Source organism: Budorcas taxicolor, chromosome X, assembly GCF_023091745.1.
Source record: "Budorcas taxicolor isolate Tak-1 chromosome X, Takin1.1, whole genome shotgun sequence".
Lineage (NCBI taxonomy): Eukaryota > Metazoa > Chordata > Mammalia > Artiodactyla > Bovidae > Budorcas > Budorcas taxicolor.
This window is the reverse complement of record NC_068935.1, coordinates 10,179,906-10,194,601: the sequence shown is the minus strand read 5'-3', so window position 1 is coordinate 10,194,601 and position 14,696 is coordinate 10,179,906. Positions and strand designations below refer to the sequence as shown.

The 14,696-nt window shown below is 47.8% G+C and overlaps 2 protein-coding genes and 1 pseudogene across 2 annotated transcripts; 2 read left to right on the top strand and 1 right to left on the bottom strand.

The window, feature by feature from the left end:
• The window catches only part of LOC128070117 (sodium/potassium-transporting ATPase subunit beta-3-like), a 29,073-nt pseudogene extending 28,939 nt beyond the window's left edge, over positions 1-134 (top strand).
• Positions 135-2,657: 2,523 nt separating this feature from the next.
• On the top strand, positions 2,658-9,626 carry ARMCX4 (armadillo repeat containing X-linked 4). The gene has a single exon (XM_052663869.1). The coding sequence runs from the start codon at positions 2,658-2,660 to the stop codon at positions 9,624-9,626; it is 6,969 nt and encodes a 2,322-aa protein (XP_052519829.1).
• A 2,619-nt stretch (positions 9,627-12,245) lies between these two features.
• On the bottom strand, positions 12,246-13,565 carry LOC128069965 (eukaryotic initiation factor 4A-II-like). Its single transcript, XM_052663244.1, is given in 2 exon segments — positions 12,246-13,333; positions 13,335-13,565. Coding segments are annotated over 2 exon segments (1,083 nt in total). The 5' UTR covers positions 13,554-13,565; the 3' UTR covers positions 12,246-12,469.
• Between the last annotated feature and the right edge of the window lie 1,131 nt (positions 13,566-14,696).

Below are 14,696 nucleotides of genomic sequence, written 5' to 3'. Positions count from 1 at the left end.
GCTCCGCTTCCTGCTAGTTTCAGTGGAAGGGACACGCCGCCACGGTGGCGTTTGCAGAGAAAATGGTGGGCCTTAGTGACTGGACGGCGGGGTTGGTGCGGGTGGCGTCTCGCAAGGTGCGCAGGGATGTTTGATAACCGGGTTCCTGAATCCAGAAAAGCGAGCATTGGGATCTGCGTCCTGGATGCTAGTCCAAGCGCTCAGTGCCTTTCCTCTCTCCTGTCTGACGACAGTGATTCGTGGGGCAGTGTTTGTGGCGAGGCGAGGGAAGAAGAAGAGCAAACTGCACAGGATCTGCGGAGGTTAGTGTGGGTACGGACACTCGCTGTGAACCGTTGAAGTGCTATACGAATATTCTCTATGACAGGAACTTAGGCGCCGCTATCTGGATGGTATATAGGGTGGCTCTATAGGGGACTTTCTCTAAACTGTGTTTACTTACCAATCTTACCAAGCTTGGGCTTTTTAACTTAAAGTGTATGTTGAAGACCAATAAAGACAGCAACTTTTCTATGGATGCTTTTTTTTTGCACCTCAGATAATACTGCAAAAATACAAATTGCTGTCTCAAAGAACTACTTTTTTTTTTTTTTTGGAGATAACCTTTGCGGGGCAGGGATGGAGATTTTGCAGAAGCAAAAGCCCCCGACCCCAACACACATCCTGTCTCTTTTGTTGGAGCCTGCTAGAGATGGGTTTAAGGAGAAGTAAATGGCAGTAGGCTGTCATTCTAGAGTATAGGATCTAGGGGCCTCCATCTGTCTCCCTGTTTTCCAGTTTTCCAGATTCTTCCACTTGTTGGCACAGGTGAAGGAAATGATAGACTGGGGAGAAGCCCTAGAATCCTACAGGTGGTTTTAGAATGATTCACCTCTGTTGCTCCCCTTTTACCTGCCTCCCTTTTCTACCCTGCCTGTTTCAGTGCTGGAGAAGCCCTAGGTTTTGTTTGCCAGAGAACGGGTGTCTAAATCCAGATTGTTATTGTTTGGCCACCAAGTCATGTCTGACTCTTCTGCAACCCCATGGGCTGTAGCCAGCCAGACTCCTCAGTCCATGGGATTTCCCAAGCTAGAATACTGGAGTGGATTGCCATTTCCTTCTCCAGGGGATCTTCCTGACCCAGGGATTGAACCTAAGTCTCCTGCATTGACAGGCATTGGCAGGCAGATACTTTACCACTGAGCCACCAAGCCACCAGGGAAGCCCAGTAAGGTGGGTACTGGGACCCATGTTTTAGATGCTGAAATGTCATAAGTACTCACCATTTACCTTTCCTTTTTTCTCTGTTTGTTCCTAGGTCTTCTCATAGGGCAACAGTAGGGCTCTTTAGCACTGAAAGCAAAGGAAAGTGGGAGACTGGCCTGGAACTGTGGAGGTTGGTGTGAAGATGGACAATGCATAGGGTTAACAAGAGAGGGTGGGCATATAAGATGGCTGAGACTTGAGAGAGTGTCAGTGGAGGGTTCTTCCACTTCTGCACTCGGCCAGATTTCCCCCGTGCTGCCATCCTCCCTGCTGATATCAGTGCAGGAAATGGTAGGAACATTGGGGTAAGGGTGGGATACAGTGGGACTGAGAGAAGACTTGAGAGGATGGATCATATTAGCAAATTGGACATGGGCTTTCACAAGGCAGGGATTGGAGTCAGGGATCAGGGTACTTGTCCATTCTGTGAAAGATCTGATCTCTAGTACCTGTTTGTTTACTTGTCTACAGCTGGGTCTACAGGTCTGAAAGGCTTGAGATCACTGGAAGCAAGGAAATAAGGAGGAAATTATTCCTGATCAGTATATGCTGGTAAGAGGATGGGGATTGCCCAGGTAGACATCTAAGGTGGGTTGTTGGAGGTGAGTGTCTATCTGAAGGTATCCAGTGTCCAGTCTGGAGGATACTTAGCCTTCCCCTTTTCCAGGCACTCTCCTCACCATCCCTTCACTTACCCCACACCTTCACCTTTATTGTGATAACAGGAAATGGGGTGAATTGAAGAGGATAGAGAGAGGTTTGTTAATAATATATGTCATGGTAAACAAAATCTTCACTCCTGTCTGTTTCTCCATCTGTCTGTCTGTCTCTAGGTCCACAGATCTCATGAGTTTATAGATCTCCTTTAGGATATACCTCCAATCAAGAGAAGGAAAGAGGAGGGAACTGCCTTGATCATTACAGGTTGGTATGAGGGTGGGGACTTGTGGGAGTGGTGACCAGAGTAGGTCTAGTAAAAATCAGGGTGTGAGGGCTTCAGTCTACCATCCGTAGTCAGTGCTACCACCATCCTTTCCACTGTTCATTTGATGTAAGAAAACGTGTATGAAAGTATCCTGAGGGAAATTGTTGGGCACTGGGAAAGATGGAGAGGAGATAAAATAAAAGGGATGGAAAGAGAATTTGCTAATTATCTTCTTCTCCCATAAAGCACATCATTTTTACACTTTCCTATTCTGTGTATCTGTCTGTGTGATGCACAGAATTAGAAGAGAAACTTTAGCCAGTTTCCTTCCTCCACTTCTAGGTCCATCTCCAGTGGCAGCTCTGGTGGCCTTTGAGTGGCTGAAGACCAGCACCCTTGCAGGGTTACATGCAGACCTACTACCCTCTTTTCCCAGTCTAATTGAGCCCTTTTGTATCTTGTTCTTGCCTTCATCAAGGGTGATTACATGGGTCGCATTCAGGAAGTGGGCTTGGTGACTGCAGGACTGATGTTCTGGGCTGGTGCCTGCTACTGCATTTACAGATTAACCAAGGGAAGAGCCCAGAGTGTGAGGCGACTTACCAGAAATGGGTCCAAAGTCAAGATGGAGACTGTGGCTGGGATACAAAAGCAGACCTTGGCCATGTGTGAAGCCATGGTTGGGACAGAGATTGAGACTAGACCCAAGCCCAAGACCGGAGCAGAAGCTGGAGCAAGAGATAGGTCTGGAGCTGAAGTAGAGACTAAGGTCACTGCTACAGACAGAAGCAAAGCCTATTCTCAAGCCAAGGCAATGGCTGAGGCAGAGACAGAGACCCAATCTGAGGCCAAAACGGTGACTGGAACAGTGATAATAACAGAGGCAGTGATTCTGACTGACGCCAAAGTCAGTGAAGTGGCCATGAGAGAGGCAGTGACCCAAACTGACTCTGGGTCTGGGCAACTAATCAAGAAAGAGGCAGTGACCCAGACCAAAGCTAAAGCTTGGGCACTTGCTACTAAGGTAGAGACCAAGAAAGAAGCAATGACCCAGACCAAAGCAGAAGCTCATATATTGGCCGAAAAAGAGATAGAAATGAACAGAGTGGTGGTGACACAGAATGAGGCCTTGGCAGTAATCAGGGAAGTGACCAAGACGGGCACCATAAACAAGATCAGAAGTGTGGCTGACACCAAGGCAAGAGCCCTGGAAGAGACTGTGAGTGTGGCTAAGACTCTGTCTGAGGTCTGGTCTGGTACCTCAGTTGATGCTCAGGGAAATCCTAATTTTGTGTCCGAGGCAGAAGCTGGAGCAGTCATGAAGCCCTGTTCACTGTCTCAGGCTGTGGCCGAGATCCAGATTGACAGTGTTCTTGGTACTGAGGTGGAGGCCAAGGGGAATTGCAAAACCATGTCTCAGGCAGGGTCTTTGGCAGATATGAGGGCTTCTGCTCAGCCTCAAGTTGTAGCCAAGGCCCAGGCTGAGGCCATGCTTGGGGTGGCAGTTGATGTAGGGGGTAATACCAAGGCCATGTGTGAAGCAGGGGTTGGGGCAGATACAAGTGTTTCTCCACAATCTCAGACTGTGACCAAGAAACAGGCTGAGACACTGTCTGGTGCCAGGGTTGATGACAGGGCAAATACCAGTGTCATATCTAGGGCAATGATGGGAGCTGACATGGCGGCTGCCACACAGCCTCTAGTTGTAGCCGATACTCAGGTTGAATTTGTGCCTGATGCCTGGGTTAACGGTAGAGGCGGTCCCTATGCTGTATCCATGGTGAGGGCTGGAACAGACACTGAGTCCCATATGCAGCCTCAGCCTATGATCCGTGTCCAGGCTGATGCTGTGCCTGATGACAGGGTTAAGGCTCAAGGCAATGCCAACACCAAGTCTAAAGAAGAAGCTGGGACAGACAGAAAGGCACAGTCTCAGACTTCCACCAAGAGCCAGGCTGAGGCTCTACCTACCACCAGACGTAAAGCTAGGAGCAAAGCCAAAGGCAAGAGTAAGGCAGGGCTTGGAATAGAGATGAAAACCTGTGCACAGCCTCAAGCTGGGGTCAGGGCCCAAGCTGATGCTTCCCCTGATTCCAGAATTGTTGGCAAGGATGATCCTGATGCTATTTCTGGGGCAGGGGCTAAGGCAGAACTGAGGGCCTCTGGTGAACCTCAGGATATGGCCATTTCCCAGAGCGAGGTCTTACCTGGTGCCCAGAATAAGGTCCAGGACAATCCCAATGCTGTTTCTAAGGCAGAGACTGGGTCAGATACAAAGAGCTCTGCTCAGTCCCAGGCTGTGGCCAGTTCCCAGGGGGAAGCCTTGCCTGGTGTCAAGAAGAAGGCTCTGGGCAGTGCCAGTGCTGTGTCTAAGACAGGGGCTGGTCCAGATGCAAAGGGCTCGGCCCAGCCTCCGACTGATGCAGTAGGCCCTGCCCAGCTCCAGGCTGTGGCCAGTTCCCAGGGTGAGGCTTTGTGTAGTGTCAAAAATAAGGCTCGGGGCAATGCCACTGCTGTGTCTAAAGCAGGGACTGGACAGGATACAAAGAGCTCTGCCCAGCCCCAGGCTGTGGCCAGTACCCAGGGTGAGGCCTTGCCTGGTGTCAAGAAGAAGGCTCGGGGCAATGCTGGTGCTGCGTCTAAGGCAGGGGCTGGGCCAGATACCACAGGGCCTACTCAGCCCCAAGCTGTGGTCAGTTCTCAGAGTGAAGCCTCACCTGGTACTAAGAATAAGGTCCGGGGCAATCCCAATGCTGCGTCTAAGGCAGGGGCTGGGTCAGATGCAAAGGCCTCTGCTCAGACTCCAACAGATACAACAGGCCCTGCTCAGCCCCAGGCTGTGGGCAATTCCCGGGGTGAAGCCTTGCCTGTTACTAAGAATAAGGCCCAGGGAAATCCCAATTCCATGTCTACAGCAGGAACTGGGCCAGATGCAACGTGTTCTGCCCAGCCTCAAACAGATACAACAAACACTGCCCAGCCCCAAGGTATGGTCACTTCTCAGGGTGAGGTCTTGCCTGGTGCCAAGAATAACGGCAGGGGTAATCCCAACAATTTGTGCAAGGCAGAGGCTGGAGCAGACCCCGTGGGCTCTGCTCAGCCCCAAGCTGAGTCTGATTCCCCAGGTGAATCCTTGCCTGGTGCCAGAAGTAAGGTCTGGGGCAATCCCAGTACTGTGTCTAAGGTAGACTCTGGACCAGATACCAAAGGCTGTGTTCAACCACAAGCTGCAGCCAGTTCCCAGGGTGAGACCTCGTGTGGTACTAAGAAGAAGGCTCGGGATAGTGCCAGTGCTGCATCCAAGGCAGGGTCTAAGCCAGACACCAAGGGCTGTGTTCAGCCCCAGGCTACAGCCAGTTCCCAGGGCGAAACCTCGTGTGGTACTAAGAAGAAGGCTCGGGGCAGTGCCAGTGCTGCGTCTAAGGCAGGTGCTGGGCCAGCTACAATGGACTCTCTGCAGCTGCAAACAGATACAACAGGCTCTGCCCCATCCCAGGCTGTGGCCAGTTCCCAGGGAGAGGCCTTGCTTGGTGCCAGGAGTAAGGTCAGGGGCAATCGCATCACTGAGTCTAAGGGAGAGGCTGGAGCAGGTATGGTGGGCTCTGGCCAGCATCAATCTTTAGCCCATTCCCAGAGCAAGACCTCGTTGGGGGCAAAGGACAAGGCTAAGGATAAGTGTGAGTCAGAAGCCGCAGGAGATGTCTCTGTAAAGCCCAAGGCTAAGGCCACGCCTACTTCAGAGAGTGAAGGTGGGGCAGGCCCTCAGGCCTGCACAAAGTCTCAGTCTAAGGTCCACGACTACTACTGGAATGGGATTGGCGTTGAGGACTGGGTTGCTTCAGAGCGATGGATCAAATTTAGGTTTCAGGCTAGGGATGGATACTGGGAGAATAGCACGTCCTGGGCTGATGATGAAAATGAAGCCAATACTGAGTCCTGGAGTGTGGCTAAGAGTGAGAATGAGGTTGGTGTTCAGTCCTGGGCTGGAGCTGGGGACCAGGCCAGTGGAGGGTTCTGGGCTGGGAGTCATGCCAGTCAACAGTCCTGGCCTGGGGGACAGGCCAATGGAGGTTACTGGGTAGAGGCTACGGACAGGGCTGTTGGAGGGTCCTGGACTGTAGCTGAGAACCAGGCCAGTGGGACTTCTTGGGCTGGCACTGGGAACCAGGCTGTTGTGGTGCCCTGGACTGGAGCTCAGGTGAGTGACACTGCCTGGGCTGGGGGCCAGACCAGCGGGGTATCTTGGACTGGGGGAGAGGCCATTGGAGTATCCTGGGCTGTGGTTGAGAACCAGGCCAGTGGAGCATCCTGGACTGGGGCGGAGGCACAGGCTGGTGGAAGGTCCCAGGATGGGGCTGGGATTCAGGCCAATGGAGCCTCCTGGGCCCAGGCTACAAGTGGGAATGTGCTTAACATTGGGTACTGGGCTGTGGCTGTGGACCAGACTACTGGAGGTTCCTGGATTCTGACTAGTGACCTCTCTGGTGGTGCAACCTGGGTTGGGACTAGTGATCTGGCCAAGCCTAGACTTGAGGTTCAGGCCAGTGAAAATGTGTCCTGGACTGGGACTGGGCTGGGGCCTGAAAACCAGTCCAGTGGAAAGGCCTGGGCTGTCACTGCCAACCAAGCCAGTGGAGGGTCTGGGCTAGCGTCTGTGGATCAGTCCAGTGGTGTGTCCTGGGTTACAACTGGAGAACAGGCCAGTGGAGGGGCTAGGCCAGGGATTGTAGGCCAGTCCAGTGTTGGGTCCTGGTCTGGCACTGGGAACCAGGCCAGTGAAGGATTATTGGTTGGGACTGTGGAGCAGGCCAGTGGGGGTTCCTGGACTGGGACTGGTGATCAGTCTCATGGTGGGTCCAAGCCGGGATTTGAGGATGGACTTCATGTCAGTGAAGAAGGTTCTTTGGCCCGTGCTGGTGGTCAGGCTGATGGACAGTCTCGGTTGGGACCTGAGGAGCAGCCCAGTGGAGGGTCCTGGGCTAATTCTGGGGACCAAGCCAGTGGAGGGTTCTTGGTTGGAGCTGCAGACCAGGCCAATGAAGGGTCCTGGGTTGGACCTGGGCATCAGGCTGGTAGTGAGGCAAAGCCTAGGTATGAGGATCAGGCCAAATCTGGAAGAGTATCTTGGGCTGACAGTGCAGGTCAGGCTAGTGGAGGGTCTATACTGGGGCCAAGGGACCAGCCTGTTGGAGATTCCTGGGCTGCTATTGGAGACCAAGCCAGTGGAGGATCCAGGCCTGTGCCAGAGAATCAGTCCAGTGGATGGTTCTATGCTTGCAGTGGGAGTCAGGCCCATGCAGGAGGGTCCTGGGGTGGGGCTGGTGACCAGGTGGTTAGAAGGCCTGTGCTCGAGCCCATGAACCAGTCCAGTGGTGGGTCCTGGGCTGATACTGGGAGTCGAGCCAGTGGAGGGTCTTGGGCTGGGGCTGGGGCTGGGGCTCAGGCTGGTAGCTGTTCCAAACCTGGATTTGAGGATCAGGCCAGTGGTGGAGTGTTCTGGTCCAGTGCTCAGGACCAGGCCATTGGAGGGTCTAGTCCAGGGCTTGCAGACCAGGCCAGTGGTGGGTCCTGGACTGGCACTGGGAGTCAGGCCAGTGAAAGGTCCTGGATTGTGACTGGGGATCAAGGCAGTAGCTGTTCCAAATCTGGATTTGAGGATCAGGCCAGTGGAGGAGGCTCCTGGGTTGGCACTGAGGGTCAGGCTTGTGGAAAATCCTGGACTGGAGCTAAGCCTGCGAATGAGGCCAGAAGAACATCTAGCATGGGGCCTGAAGATCAGGCAAGTGGAGGGTCGTGGATGAGCCCTGGAGATCAGCACAGTAGAAATTCTCAGGTAAGAGCTGGGGTAGAGGCCAGGGAGGGATCCTGGTTTGGAGCTGGGAGTGAGGCTAGCACAGGGTCTTGGTTCTGGAGAGGGGAAGAAGTTTGTATTGTATCTAGTCCTGGGAATAAAAACGAAGCCAGTATTAAATCCAACTCAGTAGTTGGGAAAGAAGCCATCATTGGTTCCAGATTTGGGGCCGAGAACAAGGCCAATGTTGGGTCCTGGATGAAATCTGATGAGGCTGTCTATATGGATTCCTGTTTGGGAGCTGAGGCTGGAGCTGTGGCTGGAGCTGAGGCCAGGCAGGAGTCTTGGTTGTGGGATGGAGATGTAGCCACTACAGGGTCTAGGCTTGGAGCTAGGGCAGAGGCTAGTGGGCGGTCCTGGACTTTGGCTGGAGATGTAGATGAGGATGAGCTAAGTAGAGCATCCAGCCCTGATATTGAGGAGATCAGTTTAAGGTCCTTGTTTTGGGCTGACAGTGAGAACAGTAATGCAGTCAGATCCAAGTGTGAGAAAGATGTCAGTTTTGAGCGTGGGGCTAGACATAAGGTCAGCAACAAGGACAAGGTGGAGGCTGCTGGTGGAGTCGATGTAAAATCTTGTTCCTGGGATGGTAAAAGAAACAGAAGTGAGGATAAATCTGTGTCTAAGACTAAAGCCAAAAAGACAGCTGAGTCAAGAGTCTCATGTCCGTCCATGGTCCCTGGGGCAGGAATGGGGTCATGGGCAGGAGCCATGATCTGGACAGAAATGAAATTTCCATACCAAAATGAGTCTTGCTTCCCACCTGAAGATGAACTCAGAAAGCAGATTAGGTCTGGGGAGAAAACTCAGCCCTGGGTTTGCCGTTGTAAACGTGAAAATAACGTGGATCCACGAGAGCTCGAAAAACTCATTTGCATGATTGAGATGACTGAAGATCCTTCTATTCATGAAATAGCCAATAATGCTCTATATAACAGTCGTGATTACCCATTTTCCCATGAAATAATTCGTAATGCAGGTAGAATCTCAATTATTGAAGGCTTGCTTAATAATCCCTACCCCAGTGTTAGGCAGAAGGCTTTAAATGCACTGAATAACATCTCAGTGGCTGCTGAAAACCATAGGAAGGTTAAAACCTACTTAAATCAAGTATGTGAAGACACCATCACCTATCCCTTGAATTCAAATGTGCAGCTGGCTGGACTGAGATTGATAAAGCACCTGACTATTATCAGTGAGTATCAGCATATGGTTACAAATTACATTTCAGAGTTTCTTCGTTTGTTAACTGTGGGAAGTGGAGAAACTAAAGACCATATTTTGGGAATGCTTTTAAATTTCTCTAAAAATCCCTCTATGACAAAGGACTTGCTCATTGCCAATGCACCAGCATCACTGATTAATATCTTTAGCAAGAAAGAGACAAAGGAGAATATTCTTAATGCTCTTTCACTATTTGAAAATATAAATTACCATTTTAAAAGAAGAGCAAAAGTATTTACCCAAGACAAGTTCAGTAAAAATTCCCTTTATTTCATATTCCAACGACCTAAAGCATGTGCCAAGAAACTTCGCATCTTAGCGGCAGAATACAATGACCCTGAGGTGAAAGAAAGAGTTGAGCTGTTTTTAAGTAAACTATGATTAGTTGTAATTTTCCAAACAAATTTGAGTAATATTTTGGTTTTGCAGCTTGGAAGTAATGCACATTGTAAATCGCATTATAATTTCTAAAGTGATGTTGCTTATGATGGTCGATAGCTGGACCATTTTATGAACACCAAATGAATTCAATCTTGTACTGAAAATACATGTGTTGATTTTTACCTTGTCTGGATTGAGATATTTTTGGTATGCTTCATGAGCAGAAACTGAACTGATTCTTCATAAGTAATCTTTGGTCCTTTGTGTGGACTTACGTTTATACATTTGAGACTTTATTTTTATGTCATCAATAAAGTTGTGTGTTTTAAGCAGAAAAAATAGCCATATCTTTGTCCTTGAACCTATGATCTATTTGGAGAGGCAAGATGTATGGAAACACAAAGGTACCAGCAGCATGTTAGAGCCTCTGGTCTTGGTCAGCTGTTTCATATTAGTGCTTAAAGGCAACAGAAACTTCCGTAGGCGACAGTGTTCAGGGAAACATTTACAGAGGAGGGGGCACTTAAGTAGGCTGGGCATGAAGGCTGGGCTCAAAACAGGGCAGAAGGGCATTGGAGAAGGGAGGAGTGATGGGAAGAAATGCATGGAGGTGGTAATTTTGCTCCACAGAGGAGGCTGGCCTGCCTGGAATACAAAGTGTGGGGAGGGGGTGATGGGAAATACGGTCTAACAGTTGGGGTGAGTGCCATGCATGGAGGGATTTCTAGACTGAGTTCAGTTCAGTTCACTCACTCAGTCGTGTCGGACTCTTTGCGACCCCATGAATCGCAGCATGCCAGGCCTACCTGTCCATCACCATCTCCCAGAGTTCACTCAGACTCACGTCCATCGAGTCTGTGATGCCATCCAGCCATCTCATCCTCGGTCGTCCCCTTCTCCTGCCCCCAATCCCTCCCAGCATCAGAGTCTTTTCCAATGAGTCAACTCTTCGCATGAGGTGGCCAAAGTACTGGAGCTTCAGCTTTAGCATCATTCCTTCCAAAGAAATCCCAGGGTTGATCTCCTTCAGAATGGACTGGTTGGATCTCCTTGCAGTCCAAGGGACTCTCAAGAGTCTTCTCCAACACCGCAGTTCAAAAGCATCAATTCTTCAGTGCCCAGCCTTCTTCACAGTCCAACTCTCACATCCATACGTGACCACAGGAAAAACCATAGCCTTGACTAGACGGACCTTAGTTGGCAAAGTAATGTCTCTGCTTTTGAATATACTATCTAGGTTGGTCATAACTTTTCTTCCAAGGAGTAAGCGTCTTTTAATTTCATGGCTGCAGTCACCATCTGCAGTGATTTTGGAGCCCAGAAAAATAAAGTCTGACACTGTTTCTACTGTTTCCCCATCTATTTCCCATGAAGTGATGGGACAGGATGCCCTGATCTTCGTTTTCTGAATGTTGAGCTTTAAGCCAACTTTTTCACTCTCCTCTTTCACTTTCATCAAGAGGCTTTTTAGCTCCTCTTCACTTTCTGCCATAAGGGTGGTGTCATCTGCATATCTGAGGTTATTGATATTTCTCCCAGCAATCTTGATTCCAGCTTGTGTTTCTTCCAGTCCAGCGTTTCTCATGATGTACTCTGCATATAAATTAAATAAGCAGGGTGACAATATACAGCCTTGACGTACTCCTTTTCCTATTTGGAACCAGTCTGTTGTTCCATGTCCAGTTCTAACTGTTGCTTCTTGACCTGCATACAGATTTCTCAAGAGGCAGGTTAGGTGGTCTGGTATTCCCATCTCTTTCAGAATTTTCCACAGTTTATTGTGATCCATACAGTCAAAGGCTTTGGCATAATCAATAAAGCAGAAATAGATGTTTTTCTGGAACTCTCTTGCTTTTTCCATGGTCCAGCGGATGTTGGCAATTTGATCTCTGGTTCCTCTGCCTTTTCTAAAACCAGCTTGAACATCAGGAATTTCACGGTTCACGTATTGCTGAAGTCTGGCTTGGAGAATTTTGAACGTTACTTTACTAGCATGTGAGATGAGTGCAATTGTGTGGTAGTTTGAGCATTCTTTGGCATTGCCTTTCTTTGGAATTGGAATGAAAACTGACCTTTTCCAGTCCTGTGGCCACTGCTGAGTTTTCCAAACTTGCTGGCATATTGAGTGCAGCAGTTTCACAGCATCATCTTTCAGGATTTGAAACAGCTCAACTGGAATTCCATCACCTCCACTAGCTTTGTTTGTAGTGATGCTTTCTAAGGCCCGCTTGAGTTCACATTCCAAGATGTCTGGCTCTAGATTAGTGATCACATCATCATGATTATCTGGGTCATGAAGATCTTTTTTGTACAGTTCTTCTGTGTATTCTTGCCACCTCTTCTTTTTTTTTTTCACTAATTAAATACTTTATTGAATAAATATAATACCAAACAAAATGCGTTCAAATGCTAAAAAAAAATCAACTTTAAAGGCCTTTCTATTCAGGCTAATGACAAACACAATAAAGGCAGATATGCTAGTTTAACATAATTGGCTGATTTTATACAGCACTTATATCTTTTAGTCCACAAGTATATTATTAAATGATAGAGAACATCTAATACAACCATTTCTACAGAATAAATTTCTAAGAAAGAAAGATTTTACAGACCCCATCTTTTATACCCACCCCAACAGTCTAACTCTAAAGAGGATAAAGCCAATGACTTTCCTCACAAGAGCTCACGACTAACGTCGCTTTGCTATCAAAATCTGTATTTCTGATCCGTTATGAGCATTGAGACAAGATTCAAATATTCCCAAAGAAAGAAGCACAATGCACGTTGTGATCGCCTATTCAGCAACAGCGAGCACTGCATTCAAAACTATCTCATCCCAGGAATTAAATAAGGTCGGCCACATTCATTGGCATTTCCTCCACTGTAGTATTGTAGAAAGTCTCAATGTCACGAAGAATCCTCTTGTCTTCTTCAGTAACAAAGTTTATAGCCACACCTTTCCTCCCAAATCGATCCCCTCTGCCAATTCTGTGAATATAATTTTCACGATTGGTAGGTAGATCATAGTTTATAACCAATGACACTTGTTGCACATCAATTCCATGAGCCAACAAGTCAGTAGTGATCAGAACACGGCTTGACCCTGATCGAAATTCCCTCATGATAACATCTCTTTCTTTCTGGTCCATGTCACCATGCAGGGCAGAAACTGTGAAGTCCCTGGCATGCATTTTCTCTGTGAGCCAGTCCACCTTGCGCCTTGTATTGAGGAAAATAACAGCCTGTGTAATTGTCAGTGTCTCGTACAAGTCACAAAGTGTATCCAACTTCCATTCCTCTCTTTCAACATTAATATAAAACTTCTTGATTCCTTCAAGGGTCAATTCTTCCTTCTTCACCAAAATTCGAATTGGATCTCTCATGAATTTTTTGGTCACTTCCAACACATCCTTTGGCATTGTGGCAGAAAGCAACACCACCTGAATACTAGTATTTAATTTTTGGAAAATCTCATAGATTTGATCCTTAAACCCTCGGCTCAGCATTTCATCTGCTTCATCCAAAATGAACATTTTGATCCATTTTGGAGAGAGATATCTTCTGTTTAACATATCAAACACTCTCCCTGGTGTTCCAACAACAATATGTGGTGCTTCAGCCTGCAGTTTTTGCATTTCATTTCTAACATTTGTTCCACCAATGCAGGCATGACAAGTTGCTCCCATATAATCTCCAAGTGCCAGAATTACCTTTTGGATCTTTAATACATGGAATAATAGCTCTCTGCTGAATAGCTGATGGCTTCTCAAAACCATAACCATAGATGCCCCGAAGAAGAGACTCCTTTAAGTTCATATCATCAAAGTTATCAACAATCTCATTCCAGTTGCTCTCGATGACACCATCGGGGTCCATTCCCTCTGGGCCGCCACGTTCTCTGTTATAATCCGCGGAGCCACCAGACATGATCCGAAGAACCACTCAGTGCCGGACTGAAAAGGCCACCTCTTCTTAATATCTTCTGCTTCTGTTAGGTCCAGACCATTTCTGTCCTTTATCGACCCCATCTTTGCGTGAAATGTTCCCTTGGTATCTCTAATTTTCTTGACGAGATCTCTAGTCTTTCCCATTCTGTTCTTTTCCTCTATTTCTTTGCATTGATCGCTGAAGAAGGCTTTCTTATCTCTTCTTGCTATTCTTTGGAATTCTGCGTTCAGATGCTTTTATCTTTTCTTTTCTCCTTGGCTTTTCGCCTCTCTTCTTTTCAGAGCTATTTGTAAGGCCTCCCCAGACAGCCGTTTTGCTTTTTTGCATTTCTTTTCCATGGGGATGATCTTGATCCCTGTCTCCTGTACAATGTCACGAACCTCAGTCCATAGTTCATCAGGCACTCTATCTATCAGATCTAGTCCCTTAAATCTATTTCTCACTTCCACTGTATAATCATAAGGGATTTGATTTAGGTCATACCTGAATGGTCTTGCAGTTTTCCCTACTTTCTTCAATTTAAGTCTGAATTTGGCAATAAGGAGTTCATGATCTGAGCCACAGTCAACTCCTGCTCTTGTTTTTGTTGACTGTATAGAGCTTCTCCATCTTTGGCTGCAAAGAATATAATCAATCTGATTTCGGTGTTGACCATCTGGTGATGTCCATGTGTAGAGTCTTTTCTTGTGTTGTTGGAAGAGGGTGTTTGCTATGACCAGTGCATTTTCTTGGCAGAACTCTATTAGCCTTTGCCCTGCTTCATTCTGTACTCCAAGGCCAAATTTGCCTGTTACTCCAGGTGTTTCTTGACTTCCTACTTTTGCATTCCAGTCCCCTATAATGAAAAGGACATCTTTTTTGGGTGTTAGTTCTAAAAGATCTTGTAGATCTTCATAAAACTGTTCAACTTCAGTTTCTTCAGTGTTACTGGTTGGGGGATAGACTTGGATAACTGTGATATTGAATGGTTTGCCTTGGAGATGAACAGAGATCATTCTGTTGTTTTTGAGATTGCATCCAAGTACTGCATTTCGGATTCTTTTGTTGACCATGATAGCTACTCCATGTCTTCTGAGGGATTCCTGCCTGCAGTAGTAGATGGAATGGTCATCTGAGTTAAAT